This window comes from Ctenopharyngodon idella, chromosome 21, assembly GCF_019924925.1.
Source record: "Ctenopharyngodon idella isolate HZGC_01 chromosome 21, HZGC01, whole genome shotgun sequence".
NCBI classification, from domain to species: domain Eukaryota; kingdom Metazoa; phylum Chordata; class Actinopteri; order Cypriniformes; family Xenocyprididae; genus Ctenopharyngodon; species Ctenopharyngodon idella.
This window is the reverse complement of record NC_067240.1, coordinates 19654235-19670621: the sequence shown is the minus strand read 5'-3', so window position 1 is coordinate 19670621 and position 16387 is coordinate 19654235. Positions and strand designations below refer to the sequence as shown.

Below are 16387 nucleotides of genomic sequence, written 5' to 3'. Positions count from 1 at the left end.
TGTTTATGTAAACCTTGTGTGCATAGGCGTAATTTGCGGGTGGGACATGTCCCCACCAGGATCGATTTTGTCCCCACCACTTTTTCTCGCGGCACGGATGTATCTAATACAAAATAAACATCTCTAGTTGATTAGCAATTCGTTCGTTTGTGTTAAATAATAGGCGATCTGGCGCTACAATGTTGAGTGCTCGTTGCCGCTGTTATCAGTGGCGCAACAGTGCTCTCTTGGCGCTCGTGCACACTGCGCAGTCTTCACACGGACGAGCGCTTCAACCTATCGCTTAGCGCTGTTGCGGAGACACTATTCGTTCAGGTAAAATCACAAAACAAAATACACATAAACGTTACATAAACCTACTCTTGATATACAATCACTGATGAACATCTTTGGTTTTAATGAGAAAAAAATAAAATAAATGATACGAGGGCGGATTAGAACCCAGAGCCTCTGGTACGCCGAACAAAAGTTCTGTCGTTAGTCCATCAAGACAACCTAACATTATCCATGAATCCACATATTTATTGACTAAAATAAATACTCTTGAGACTAACAAAATATTGTATTATAGATGTAAGGATGAAACTATCATATTAAACATGAGGTCTATGTCAATAAATTTTGTGCTTTTATTATTGTAATAACACAATTACAACACACACACACACACACACACACACCCCAACACACACTGTCCCACCCACTTTTTAAAACAAAGTTACGCCACTGCTTGTGTGTATTTGACAGTATTAGTGCAATCAGACGCGAAAGATAAAGTCCACTATTCGGGCGCTGTTTGACAGGCTTTTAGTGTGTGCGCGTGCGCTTCGGGTGAACGAAAAAGCGCATGTCAGAATTAAATGAATGAAAAGTTTAACCGGCAAGGCTTTGAAGCACATGCAAATAATGAACTTTTGTGATTGCGAATAAGAGCAGAGTCCCTGTGCTGGAGACCAGTGAGGTAACACAAAACCTGAGCTAGAACTTCTTGGCTCACAGAAACAACATGTTAACGTGATGCAAATGTACGTCGAGTTGTACAGTGTTGGGACGGAGGCGCCAGAACTGCAACTGAGAGAATAATCAAGCTGTCATTATTTGCTCTTGGGGGCTCCCTGGTGGCGGTGGGGCCCTAAGCAGCTGCTTAGTTCACTTATAAGGAGGGCCGGCTCTGGTTCCAGTAATGACTTTTAAATGTTGAATCATCTCAAAACGGTAGATTTGCTTGCATTTGAAGCAAAGCTGATTGAAGTTCACCAGCAGAAGTTCAGTGGTACGTGGTATGTTGGTATTGATTGCTTGAGTGATAATGTTTTATCTAATAGCTGTGTGCTCTTTCAGAGTCTAAACATGTTATGACCGTTGTTATTGACATGCTAAAACATGTCAATAACAAAAAAACAAACAAATGTTAATTTTCACAAATACCTAATCTTTTCATTCCAGTTAATGTTTTTCTACACGAATGACCTTATTCATTATGTAATGATGGAAGAACTGCAGCCATGGTTTCACTGTAAAAAAAAAAAAGTTCAAAAAAGAGCTCTGTCTGAAACATGCCCACACTTCCTCTTGCGGCATGTTACCATGGTAAGACTTCCTGCTCGAGCAGGAAGTTATACTTTGTTTAGAGAGCCATCTCAAAAGCACATCAGAAACAACTCACTCATGCGCTCAATAAACTAAAGTACATGTGATTCCAAGGATATGTCTCTAAAAGGGAATAACATTGAGATATTCAACGGACTTAAGGTAGGTTCAAAGAGCCTGACTATATATTTATGTGTAGTTCTGTGTGTTCAAACACAGCGCTGTCACAGTATTTTTTAACCTTATCATGTCAAACTATAAGTGCCTTTGAACTCACTAATTTTGAGTTGCAACTACTTACTTTCATTCAGGGGGCAAAAAATTGTTTTAAGCACTATTGCTTGATTTTTTTAACGCAGATCATTGAAAATGTAAGCTCTACTACATTATCCTTCAGGAATGAGAAGATCAGAGAACAATAATATTAGTTAATATCCAGTTTGAGGGAAAAAGGAACAGCCATTTTATCTCAGACTCCAATAGTCTGTCACATTTTGTTGCTCGTGTGAACTCTTTCACTCGGTCTATCTGGTGCTTTTGTGTCTCAATCGCCTGCAGGCATTGAATCAAACCACATTTATTTCCAAGAAATGTGTGCTTCAATTGAGTCACTTATACCACAGATGAAAGTACGCTATGATCCAACATACATATTTTTGTTTAGTGTACTTCTTTACAACTCTGTTTGATATCATTTCATTTTCTCCTACAGACACTGGCCGTTTCAGATGGAGGTGAGTTATTCATTAATAATGTTTTTTAGAGGAGGTGTAGGATGAATGATATGTTCCCCTTCATCAAATGTACCATGGTGAAAACAAAGGTCAGTAGTCCGTGCGGCCGTGTGTTTTTATACTTTATCCACGTGGCCAGCAAACAGCACTAATGCAGTCATACACCTGGGTTTATCATTTTACCATTGACTTGTTTACATCCGGTTTTGGGGGTGGGGGGCAGGTGTAGTCACATCAGTTTCCTCTCTCTCTCTGTTCAAGTGTCATTGTGAGACCGAGAGATTGGGAGAAAAAAACAGGTTGGTAGGCAGAAAGGCAGACAGACAGAGGTATAGAAAGTCATGTGACTGTCTGGAAGTGAAGACAATCATCGATAGCACCCGTATAATCATCAAACGTCTGATGCTAGTCATTCATAAAGTGTGACTCGATCTCATGTTCGGGAAATTCCTCTACTGCATATCAGTGCAACAAAAACAAGTGACGAGTGAATTGTCGGAATAAAGGAAGAGAACTGTAAAAAGTGTCATCAACAGATTTTGGGTTCAGACAGTTTAGCAATGCACAAACGTGCTTTTTAATTGACATTACATTTAAACAGAGAATGTCAGTGTTTTGAGCCTAAAATACAAAAAAGAAGTTTCAGATTGATGAGCTAATTAGCATGTCTCACACATTCCCACAGCCTAAGATAATCTGAGGAACTGATTATCAAAAATTATGCAAATTTTTTTCAGCACTGATACTAGTTTTTTTGTAATACCAAAACCCTTCTAAATGTGAATATATCGGAAAAAATATTTGATGCAATATATATTTTTTTTTTTTTCAGATAAAATTGGACAGATCAACAGCAAAAATTGGATTGCTGTGAATTTAAATTTGTAGCATGCATGTAAATATTTTATATTTAGAACATTTTTCTTCTATGAAATGTAACGTCCCTGTTGGAAAACTGTGTAATATTTGCTTAAATTTCTCAATCTTAGCCCCACCAGCTGGTAGTCCATCTGATCGCTCATTTATCCAACTAATGACCGAAATGGTTACCCTAGAAACAATGTAAAAACAGCTACCATAAGAAGAAACACACAGACTACCATGTCTGTGCTATAGCACCACTACTATTAGACCATTAATGGATAAAAAACCTTTGTGAAAAAGTACACGTTAGATAATAAATAAAATTTATTATAGTTTAAATTTATATTAAATGCAATTAGAGTGCTTTTTTGACCCACTTAAAGGGAAAGTTCACCCAAAAATGAACATTCTGTCATTAATTACTCACCCTCATGTTGTTTCAAACCTGTAAGACTTTCGTTCATCTTCGTTCAACACAAATTAAGATATTTTTGATGAAATCTGAGAGCTTTCTGTCCCTCCATAGACAGCTATGCAATTAAAACTTTGACGCTTTAAAAAGTTCATAAAGAGATCGTAAAACGAATCCATATGAACTGAGTGGTTTAGTCCAAAATTTCTGAAGAGACACAATCGCTTTACATGATGAACAGATTTAATTTAGGCTTTTATTCACATAAACATTGATCAGCGAACATAAACAGAAGGTCAACCGAACTTGCGTGATGTGTGAGAACAAACTTCTTGTGGAAGCTCAAACGTGCTGCGTAACACACGAGAATGAACCTCAATGGTTCTCACACGCGTCAAGCAAACATGCTTGAGCTTCCGTCAGCTCAACATTTTTGATTAAACTCTTATACTTAAATTATTATTTTTAAGTTTACTGAGCGATATATTGTGACATCATCCACGTCACGTTGTTGCTCTGACCGACGTTATCAAAAGAACCAATTCAGCATTAAACTGAGTTGCAGCAGATTTCAAGTTCCCAGCATGCTTTGCGTCACACTGTGTAAGGAGAATAAATGGTGAAATTGAGTGTTATTGTGTGTGTTTTTGCACAAGATTGATACAGAGGAAGATGTGTTATTGTTTAATGTTCTGCTTTTTTGTTATTTAAAGGTGTTTGTGATGTTGAAGTTTTGTAGGGTAAGGGTCTTGGTGAAGAGTAGTGTCTGTGGTTAGGTCAAGAATGGGCTGCGAAACTTTAAGGCTATATATACTGCATGTTGATGAACAGTTCATGCAAGTTTGGTTACATTAGCGCATACTGGTGTGCTGTTACTAACTAACACTTAACCATAAAGTTTTAAGTACAGTGGACTTAAACATTAAATAAAATTAAACTTAATTTTTTTTAGTTATTTATAACTATTGTTTACTTAAAAAATTTGAGTTTTCTTTTTGGGTATTCTGAACTGTGTAGCTGCAATTTAGTATATATAAAATATATTAACTTTAAACATAATATAGAATAACACTACAGTTACTGATAAATTATAATCAAAGTGCTTTAGTATGTTAGTCAACACATCAAAATAAGTGCACTTATACAAAAGATTCTTAAAACATAATGATTTAAAAATATACTTTAAAGTAAAACTTTTAATTTGTGATGATTACAAAGTACTTAAAAGTGTACTTAAGTTAAAGGGTTAGTTCATCCCTACAATGAAATTTATGTCATTTATTACTCACACTCATGTTGTTCTACACCCGTAAGACCTTCGTTCATCTTCGGAACACAAATTAAGATATTTTTGATGAAATCCTATGGCTCAGTGAGGCCTCTATTGCCAGCAATGTCACCGCACTGCTCAAGATCCATAAAGGTACTCAAAACATATTTAAAACAGTTTATGTGAGTACAGTGGATCTACCTTAATATTATAAAGCGTCGAGAATACTTTTTGTGCACCAAAAAAACAAAATAAGGACTTTTCAACAATATCTGATTCGAAACAAAAGATTCGTAAAGCTTCGAAGCAGTGTTTTAAAATCGGCCATCACTTGATATTCTCAAGTACTCTTGTACTCACATGAACTGTTTTAAATATGTTTTGAGTACCTTTATGGATCTTGAGAGGTTCGGTGACATTGCTGGCAATAGAGGCCTCACTGAGCCATCGGATTTCATCAAAAATATCTTAATTTGAAGCTCTTATGGGGCGTTCACACCAGACGCGACTTGCGCGAATAAATTGCGCTATTCGCGCATAGTTAGATGCTTGAACATTTTGAGTTTACTCGCTTCATTCACACGTGAAATTCGCTTCATTCGCGCGTGAAATTCTCTTCACAACAGACACAAATTTGCGTCATGGGAGGGGAAAGTAGTTTTAAAATACGCCGAATAAGCTCAATTTGCCGACTTTAGCTAGCTTGTAGTCTCAATATGTATATATATAGCTCAAATAGCGTTTTTTACAACTTACCAGATTGTCCGACCTCCTCACTCACTTTCTTCCAAGCAAGATCCTTTTTATTCCTGTTTCTATAAAAGTACGAAGATGTATCGTACAGCTCCGGGTATCCACATACAGCGACAATGATTTTGTCCTCCATTGTTGTTTCGGATTTCTGCCTCCGCTCGCTACGTCGTAATCACGTCACTACTAGAGCAAGCTCCTGATTGGTTAACGCGGCGCGATTATTCGCCAAAGTTCAGATTTTTCAACTGAAACGCTCGAAACGCTCAATTCGCGCCTGCATCATTCGGCCGAATCGCATCATTCGCGCCGAATCGCATCATTCGCGCCGAATCGCATCATTCGCGCCACCTCATTCGCACGAATCGCGCCGCAGGATGTCTATCGTGTCTTTGCCTTGACTTAACATGTTAATCACTCGCGCTTAACGCTTCATTCGCGTCTGGTGTGAACGCGCCATTACGGGTGTAGAACGACATGAGGGTGAGTAATAAATGACATTATTTTCATTTTTGGGTGAACTAACCCTTTAAGAAGCAGTCATAAAAGTGTACCCTCTTTAAGTACACTTAAGAGGCTTTTTATTTCATTAATATTATTTTCTGCAAGTACAGTTTTTTTTTTTTTTTTTTTAAACATAGACTACTTTTAAGAGTACACAACAAGTGCACACACAATTAAGTGCATTTCTTTTTCAGAAGTGTATCCAAACTCTTACTGTTGTCGAATGGCATGGTTCATATTCGCTCATAATAGTAATGATAGTGAACCATCAGAACCATTTTAAAAAGTATTCCACTTTACCTGAAAGTTAATGTAAAATCTTATATAACATGTTAAGGTAAAGTGGGACGATACTTAAACAGACCCTCACAATACATACAAATGCTTTAAGTTCAAATGCCAATCTTCTCAACATCCTCTCTTCTCATGGGTGTTAGAACTGAATGCACTGGAGACTGATGAGCGCACAGGGACGCAGTACTCCAGCAGTAACTCCAGTCTGCCCACTGTGCCCAGTGAAGGGACCAGAGGGGTGGGTCAGGTGGCCAGCTGGGCCGTCAGCTTTGAGAGGCTGCTGGAGGACCCCATGGGCGTACGCTACTTCACGGTGAGTAAACAAGCATCATTCGCACAGCCACAGCACTAAGAGTGAATATTTCTGGACATAAAAAAGCACACAGATGAATGGACTTTAGGGAAAGATATTGATTTGTTTACTGTGTAGGTTTCATTCACTAATGGTTCTTCTAATGGTTCTTCCCACTTGAGTGGGAAGGTTGCTGGAATGATCTATTTATAACTTCTAATATTGTCAGTTTAGTGCTTTAAAAAAACAAACAAATGCAATTGGACCAATTCAAACTAAAAGTACCACTTTCAAATGCTTCTACAGGCATCTCAGGTAATATTGATATAAGTGTGATTAGTTGCAGTTAATTTGATTAATAGATTTGATCGAATGACAGCCCTAAAAACTGGCTGATTTCAAAACATTTCTTGGTGATTTACAAACAGATCTATTGAATGCAACAGGCTGACTGTCTAACTCAGAGAAAAGCAGAAGTTGTGTTCTAAATAAGCACTTTGCTTCTAGTTTCTCACTGTACACGTCATATACTTCTGCACTTATTCACTTCTTAATAAACAGAGTGCTGTAGATAGAGCTGCTGCCATGTTGCTCGACACTCTCATTTGTTTACCGACCACGCAGAGCAAGCAATTCAACCCGATTCATTGTGAAATGTGTAAAATCAGAAAAAAAGGAGGTGAGGAGGAAAACAACCCACGGTATGAGTCACTGTAATTATAGGGAAATGAGGAGGTGTGGAGAATGTTTCAGAAGGGAGGCAGGAAGAGAGTTTGAGGGGGGAAAGGAAACATTTGGGTGTTTAGGTGAGAGAGCTCTGAGATGGATAAACCTCTGTGAATTCTTCATTTGGTGGCCAACAGAGATGCCAGCTAGAACCAGAAATTAAATTGTCTTGTTTTTAATAATAATACAGGTGATGGTAATTATCATGTCTCTATGCCCACTGACACATGCAGTTCATCCAGATTTGGGGATATTCTTAGCATTAAAGAGACAGTAACATTTTATCTGTATAGGCTTTTCTGAAATCTGAGGTCAGTGCTGAGAACATCTTATTCTGGCTGGCGTGTGAAAAGTTTCGCAAGATACCGCCCTATCAAACTGAGCAGGTAAATCTCCGTATTGTATATCTAACCACTATTTTATCATCATTTCTTTTCCTTTCTAATTCCTACAGAAAGTGTAAATATTACATTTGTTTTCTGGCCCTAGCTCAAGAGGGAGGCGTTGTCAATTTATAACAACTTCCTGTCCAGCAACGCAACTTCTCCTATTAACATAGATGACAGGGTACGAGTCGAGGAAAAAGATGTACAAAACCCTCATGCTGACATCTTTCAAAAAGCCCAACAACAGGTATGTGATATCATATTAGACTGAAATGTGCTAAATTAAAATACATTTTTGTGTAATTTATAAAAAAATAAAACATATCATTTTCTGATACTAAACAAATCTCCAAAATTTAAATATTTTATTAATCTCTGTTAATGTTTTATAGTGTTTGACAAAAGTTTATTTCAATTATGACAACTCTCGAAATAGATTTCAAGAACATTTTATTGATAAGAACGGAGTGCAGGTAGGATTGAACTTGGTGAGCTAGATCTGCTACGCTGCTGCTAGCATATGCAAAGACTTGAAACATGCTCAGAATTACAGGGATTAGTATACATGCTGCTGCACGGTAGGGAGATCCCCGTAACAGATCTAGACAGGTGGTGCTGGGGAGGAGGAGGGACAGAAATTCTCAATTCTCATTGTGCACAGTACTGAGTGGGATGTGAATAAAGGTTGTGTAGATAAGAAAGAGACACTGATTGGCTGTACTGCCGGCTTGAGAAAACCAATCAGCTACTTGAAAGAGTTTCATGACTTAACTATGCATATTATAGAACTATGCATATTTTTTTTTTAATGATTATGCTCTTTTATTGTTGTTAAGAAATGGAAAGCAAAAAAAAAAAAAAAAAAAAGTGATTCATTGCAGCATTTAATGTTAAAAAATAGCTATACCATTATATTTTCAGAAATCTCACATTTAATATTATCAAAATCTGCAGTATTGGCTTTGATAATACTACTTTGTCTTAGATTAAAGGCAGAAAAAAGTTTACATTAACATTTATTCATTTGGCAGATGCTTTTATCCAAAACGATATACATTGCATTAAAGGTATACTTTTTTTTGGTATCAGGTTATATAGCCAAATTCAGAAAAATTACTAAATATTTCAGGGGTATCTCAAATAACTAATTTCATCACAAGGTTTCAAGAAAAAAAGTTTAGGAGTCTCTGCTCATGACAGTATCCCAAGTGCATAAAGAGTTCCATTTAGTTGTGCAATAAGATAATCTAAAGCATTCCCATTATAATCAGCAAAATTGTCTTCACTGCAAAAATGCACCATATTAAGAGTCTTTTTCAAATGCTTTCAGCCTCAACAACAAACCAGTAGATTTTGCATCTCTCAAACAAGCGAAAAAAGAATAATAATAATAATAATAAAAACACATCTGCGACACTGGATGCAATTGTAGTTTTGCCCATTTGTGAGGCTTGAGAATGGAGAATGTCTTATATTGAATGTATTGTTCCATCCATGACAAAGATGTTTTTGTTGTGTCATATGAGGTGAGGCAAACCACTTTAGTTTAAGAACAGACGGCAATCATGACTCAATTTTCCAGAGCTAAAAGCAATCAAATCAAGAGCCCGCCCTCCGTTGACTCCCTCTTGAGCAGAAGTGTCCTTACCTATCCTCTTCGTTCTCTCTCTCCCCTTCTAGATCTTTAAACTGATGAAGTTTGACAGCTATACTCGTTTCGTGCGCTCACAGCTCTATCAAAGCTGCATGTTAGCTAATGTGGAGGGTAGACCTCTGCCAGGGCTGGATGCTCGTGGCAAACCCCTCGCATCAACGAAAGCAATGAATACCAGCAGCACTTCACCCAGAGAGCAAGTCAAGTTCGATAAAACTAAGGAGGTAACTGGATATCTCAATGTAAAATATGACTGTGTTTTATTTTAAAGGGATAGTTCACCCAAAAATGAAAATTCTGTCATTAATTACTCACCCTAATGTTGTTCCAAACCCATAAGACTTTTCTTCATCTTCGGAACACAAATGAAGATCTTTTTGATGAAATCTGAGAGCTTTCTGTTCCTCTATAGACAGCTACGCAAATGACACTTTGACGCTTCAAAAAGTTCATAAAGAGATTATAAAACTAATCCATATGAATTGAGCGGTTTAGTCCAAATTTTCAATCGCTTTCTATGATGAAGAGATTTAACTTATGGTTATATTTACATATAAACATTGATCAGCGAACATAAACAGAAGCTCAACCGAACCTGCTTGACACATGAGAACAAACCTCTTGTGGAAGCTCAAACATGCTGCGTAACACACGAGAATGAACCTCATTGGTTCTTGCATGGCAAGCAAACATGCTTGAGCTTCCGTTTACCATAAATAATGTGAGCTGATGAATGGTTATATGTGAATATAAGCCTAAATTCAATATGTTCATCATATAAAGTGATTGTGCCTCTTCAGAAAATTTGGACTAAAATGCTTGATTCATATGGATTACTTTTACAATCTTTTTATGAACTTTTTGAAGCCTCAAAGTGGTAGTTGCGTAGCTGTCAATGGAGGGACAGAAAGCTCTCAGATTTCATCAAAAAGATCTTTATTTGTGTTCTGAAGATGAACAAAAGTCTTACGAATTTGGAACGACATGAGTTTTTTCATTTTTTCAATTTTCATTTTTGGGTGAACTATCCCTTTAATAAGAGATTTATATGAGTTTGTTGTTTTCCAGAGGTTAAAGGTGAAGCCAGAGGCTGATGATGTGGTAGAAAGGAGGAAGGTCAATCTGCCAGGCATAATAGGAAAGGACAAACGCAAAGAGAAGAGAGGGTCCTGGGGAGGTGAATTTATGATGTCAAAACCCACCTAACCCACACATGGTTTTAATATGGAGCAAACTGAACTAAGAATAGAGCTTTAGACCGTCTAATAATAAGATCTATGTTCTCTATTGGCCATTTCCAGAATCACCTATCAGCTTCAAGACTGGACTTGTGAAGAGTTCAGAGGTAACTTGCTACAAAGTCTGCTTATACCAGCATTATACAATGCCATAGCAGTACTGGTATCAATATTTATCTGTTGTTGCAGGTTGAGAAATTAGTGGCACGCTCTGCAGACGGAGGGGTTGATAAGTACTGCTGTGTTTTCCTGCCTGATGGTACGGCATCTCTGACCCCGGCCCGACCTGGTGTCACTGTCCGCAAAATGCTCACTGGTGTATGTGAAAAAAGAGGCCTTCCTCTGTCAGACATCATTATATATCTACAAGGCAAAGACAAAGTAAGAAGCGCAAAACATTTACATGTACATTACCAGTAAAATGTGGACATATTTGCCTGAATTTTGTTTCTTATTATCCTAAAAACCTTCTTATTTACCTATATATACTTCTTTGTGATCTCCCATTGGGTGTCACTTATAGCAACCACTGTCATTGGACCAGGACAGCTCTATGCTGAAGGATCAGCAGGTGTTTTTGGAACTGAGGGTCACATTTGCGTGAGTGTTGTGCAAAAAAAAAAAAAAAAAAGTCCCCCAAAAATGAAAATTCTGGCATCATTTACTCATTTACTCACTGTATGCATTTCTTTCTTCTGTGGGACACAATAGAAGATTTTTAGAAGAATGTTGGTAACCAATAAGTTTTGGTTGAATTCCATTATTTTGTCCATACAATTAACATCAATGGGGAAACGAAATTGTTTATTTACCAGCATTCCTAAAAAAAAAATCTTTTGTGTTCCACAGAAGAAATAACATCATACAGGTTTGAAACAACATGAGGGTTAGTAAATGATGACAGAATTTTCATTTTTTGGTGGACTATTCCTTTAAATGCAAACAATCTGTTTGAATTGCCTGTCGCCGCCGGGTGTTAATATGTGCATGTGTGTTTCTTGTACAGGGTAAAAGTAGCATTCGCAGGTAAGACTGTGGCCATTGTGGTGAAGTCCAATAAGACCCTGCAGGACGCCCTTGCGAATATTCTTCAAAAATACCGACTCAGGTCACAGGACGCCACTGTTACCATGGTGAGGGGAGGCTTAGAGTGACTGGAACAAGGATTTTGTTTTTTGTTGAAAGTTAATAGTTTGACCTTTTTTTGATAGACCACAAGCTTACAGGGAGACATTCACAAATTTTCCTGTTTCTCTAGTTTTTAAATTGCAGCTGCAAAAGTAGGACAGTGCCAGTATTGAACAAATCATTTCATGTTTTCATGTTTATCAAAGCCCTAACACACAGAAAAATGAAAAACACAATATAGTCTATATATCAGGGGTGGCGAACATCAGTTCCGGAGAGCCACAGTCCTGCAAAGTTTTGCTTCAACCCTAAACAAACACACCTGAACAAGCTAATCAAGAAACAAGCTAATCTAGGAAGCTACAGGCAAGTGAGTTTTTATCAGGGTTGGAGCTAAACTCTGCAGGACTGTGGCTCTCCAGGATTGACGTTTGCCACCACTGGTCTATATGCATAAGAAACCTCCACATGCTCTTTAGTATTCTTCATAGTAATGTATGCTAACATCAATTCAGTTTAATTTATTTCACAATACTTATGTTACAAAGCAACAAAGAATTGTGCCTTCACACCAAGTGAGCAAACCAATGACTCTCACTCTAACTTCATGCTATTTAGACATACTAAATGCTAATAAAACTGCTTGTCATACAATCCTAATCCTAATTAATAAATACTATTAGAAATGACATTGATCTGTGTATTTCATTTGCATTACGTCAGCCATATTCTCACATGTTTTATCATTTTTGTCCTCTGTTTTCAGAGTGGAAGTGGACAGTTAATAAGTATGAACACAGCTGTTACCTCTCTGGCCAATAAGACACTAATTCTGGATAGACGTATGTAACAATTCTATTTTAAATTCTACCTCTTATAGGTTTCATATTGTAGGTCTACTGAACAACTGAATTTACTGAGTGGGAAGACAGATACAGACAGACAGACAGAAACAGACAGACAGATAGATAGATAGATAGATAGATAGATAGATAGATAGACAGACAGACAGACAGACAGATAGATAGATAGATAGATAGATAGATAGATAGATAGATAGATAGATAGATAGATAGATAGATAGATAGATAGACGGACAGATAGACAGACAGGCAGACAGATAGATAGATAGATAGATAGATAGATAGATAGATAGATAGATAGATAGATAGACAGGCAGAAAGAAAGATAGACAGAAAGACAGACAGACAGACAGACAGACAGATAGATAGATAGATAGATAGATAGATAGATAGATAGATAGATAGATACAGAGATAGACGGATGGACAGACGGACATACAGATATTGTATTGAGCCTTGGAATTTTTCTTTGAGCTTGAATGGACCAACAATGATCCAAGTGATTTGTGCTCCGTCCCTTGTGCGAAAGCCTCAGTGCTGTCCACTGTGGAGAACATGTCACCTTCCATTTGTGTTGTTGTTGTGGGCCCTTTAACTGTTTCCCTGTACAGCACTAAACCTGATTGCATAACCAGTTTGGCTCCTAAATTATATACCCTGGAATCAGTCTTCCTAAAGGTACAGTTCACCCTAAAATTTTAAGCTGTTGATCAATCTAATCTATCTTGCAGGTGTTGATCAAGCCAGCAGCTCAAAAGGGAACCTCGCACCTCCTTCGTTACAAGTGAGTCTATAGCTTTAGAACGGCATATCTCAATATCTCGATATTCTTCAGTCCTTCCCTGAGGTATAACCTCTTCTGCATCTGTCACCAGGATCGGAGAGGTGCTGTGGATGCGAACATGTTCCCTCCAGGGATTTCTCGATCAACTGCCCGACAGAAGAACCCTGGACTGAGGAGAACCTATGACATGGAGGGTAAAAGATGATTACCTTGTTTCTATTCGCTGGTCTTTATAGTACAACGCATATCTTATGCTTATCTAAATGTGTTGGGTCTTTCAGGTTTGGTGGAGTTGTTAAACCGAGCTCAGGGCTGCAGTGCTGATGATCAGCGAGGACTCCTGAAGAAAGAACATCTAATGCTGCCTCAGTTCCTTCAGTTACCCCTGGAGGAAGGTGAGACAAACAGATCGCTGGAGGAGTCCTGTTCCAGTATGGAGTCTCTTGAAGTGGATTCTCCTGCAGGACAATCAGACACATTAGGGGAAGAATCATCTGAGAGCCAGCGCTCAAACCCGGCCCGAGAAACTGTGGTGTGAGCTAAATGGACCTGTTACATCCTTTGCTTCAATGATCAGTCACACTGGAACATGAAGAACAGAGAATAATGTTTTAGGAATGCGAATGTGACGGTCTTTAATGATGGACACTTTTTATTAGGATTTTTTTATATATATAAAAGCAAATGCTATGAAATATTGTTTACAGTAGATGTGATTCTGCACATGTTAATGTCCAGCTGCTTGTATTTATTTCAAATTGTCTCACAAAACAAAAATACATTCTTCAAATACAATCTGTTTTCATGAAGACATTCATTGCGTACTTACCTTAAAGTTTTCATTGAGGTTTTCAAAAAACCATTAGAAAATGGTTTTGGTAACACTTTATTGTGTACACTTTACTACGTTACATTAGTTACGTAGTTACATAAAGTGGTCGTTCTTTGTACATTTTCTGACCCTCAGTCATTTTGAGCATTTTCAGCAGGCAGTTCTATGGGAAGATGGAATCTGAGTGCATGATAGATGGACTTTAGTTTGGTTACTTTAGTTTAGAAGGGTGTGAAATGTTCACGGTTTGTCAACATTTTTTAGAAAATGAAAAGGAATAAGAAGACAATTTTTTTTTTTAATTGCCTAAGAGCGTGAAAACAGATGCTGAGCTTTTTTCTGCTTGACAGGTAAAACATGTTTAAAGGGTTAATTCACCCAAAAATGAAAGATATGTCATTTATTACTCACCCTCATGTCGTTTTACACCCGTAAGACCTTTGTTCATCTTTGGAACACAAATTAAGATAGTTTTGATGAAATCTGATGGCTCAGTGAGGCCTTTATTGCTAGCAATGTCACTGAACCTCTCAAGACCCAGAAAGGTACATATTTAAAACAGTTCACGTGAGTAGAGTGGTTCTACCTTAATATTATAAAGCGACAAGTATACTTTTTGTGCGAAAAAAAAACAAAAAAAAAAACGACTTTTCAACAATACCTAGTGATTTCAAAACACTGCTTTGAAGCTTTACGAATCTTTTGTTTCGAATCAGTGGTTCGGATCACGTAAATGAAGCCTCATTTTCTGAAATCACATGACTTTGGCGCTCCGAACCACTGATTCGAAACAAAATATTCGTAAAGCTTCGAAGCAGTGTTTTGAAATCGGCCATCACTAGATATTGTTGAAAAATCGTTATTTTGTTTTTTTGGTGCACAAAAATTATTCTCGTCGCTTTATAATATTAAGGTAGAACCACTGTAGTCACATGAACTGTTTTAAATATGTCTTTAGTACCTTTCTGGATCTTACGGTCTTACAAGTGTAGAACGACATGAGGGTGAATAATAAATACATTATTTTCATTTTTGGGTGAACTAACACTTTAAGTAGTTGGCAGAAGTTTTAGAATAGCTAACATCCTTTACATTACCTTTAAACTAAGGCAGTACGGTTAAGGAAAAGTTGCATTACCTACAATGGTAGCCTAAAATGCTTGAATGGATATTTCATGATTAAGGTACACTATGTAACTTTTGGCCCTCTAGCAGTTAAAAAACAAAACTGAATGCATTTTCCGGAAGAACATTGTTTTCTTTGTGCTTCGGCTCTGACTGTGGATGAATATGGTTATCCTACTTCTCATAAAACATTACTACTAGGCTTAAAGGGTTAGTTCACCAAAAATGAAAATTACCCCATGATTTACTCACCCTCAAGCCATCCTAGGTGTATATGACTTTCGTCTTTCAGACAAATCTGAGTTATTTTAAATAATGTCCTGGATCTTCCAAGCTTTAAAATGGCATAGAGGATTGGAGATTTTGAAGCCCAAAAAAGTACAGCCATCCATCATAAAAGATATTCACGCAGCTCCGTGGGGTTAATAAAGGCCTTCTGAAGCAAAGATTGTGTTTGTGTAAGAAAAATATCCATATTTCAAACTTAATAAACTAAAACAACTAGCTTCAGACAGACGGCCGTACACATCAAGAGTGAACTCTGACCCGACGCTTGAAGTATTGACGAACGCGTAGGTGGAAAGGAGAGAGCAAAACAAAACACCGGTCACAAATTAGAAGTCTAAAACGAGAATATTTAAAGAGAAATGTCAGAGGAATTTGGTAAAAGAGAAGAGGAGCTTGAGTTTGTTGCCCAGCCCTATTTTTTTGAAAGCTTACGCTACTCCTACATCGCGTCAGGGGTTACTCTTTTGGCGTAAGTCGACATGTGTACAGCTGTCTGCCGAAAGCTAGTTATTTTAGTTTTTAAAGTTTTTAAATATGGATATATATATATATATATATATATATATATATATATATATATATATTATTTATTTATTTTTTTTTACACAAAACGCATCGCTTCGCTTATTAAACCCCCGGAGCTGTGTGGATAT

The 16387-nt window shown here is 37.3% G+C and overlaps 1 protein-coding gene across 1 annotated transcript; it reads left to right on the top strand.

Moving 5' to 3' along the window:
- Positions 1–1541: 1541 nt before the first annotated feature.
- Positions 1542–14284, top strand: rgs14b (regulator of G protein signaling 14b). The gene is made up of 15 exons (XM_051878100.1): positions 1542–1752; positions 2303–2324; positions 6562–6731; positions 7730–7822; positions 7926–8069; positions 9503–9700; positions 10545–10653; positions 10778–10821; positions 10904–11095; positions 11238–11314; positions 11721–11847; positions 12609–12684; positions 13437–13489; positions 13581–13683; positions 13771–14284. The coding sequence occupies exons 1-15, from the start codon at positions 1708–1710 to the stop codon at positions 14025–14027; spliced, it is 1710 nt and encodes a 569-aa protein (XP_051734060.1). The 5' UTR covers positions 1542–1707; the 3' UTR covers positions 14028–14284.
- The last annotated feature ends 2103 nt before the right edge of the window (positions 14285–16387 follow it).

What these genes read in the sequence shown, in the direction of transcription:
- rgs14b (XM_051878100.1), top strand. Translation starts at nt 1,708, where the DNA reads ATGTCTCTAAAAGGGAATAACATTGAGATATTCAACGGACTTAAG. An exon ending in AGTTCGATAAAACTAAGGAG is followed by an intron (nt 9,701 to 10,544) that starts GTAACTGGATAT and finishes GTTGTTTTCCAG; the next exon opens with AGGTTAAAGGTGAAGCCAGA. An exon ending in GAACTGAGGGTCACATTTGC is followed by an intron (nt 11,315 to 11,720) that starts GTGAGTGTTGTG and finishes TTTCTTGTACAG; the next exon opens with GGTAAAAGTAGCATTCGCAG.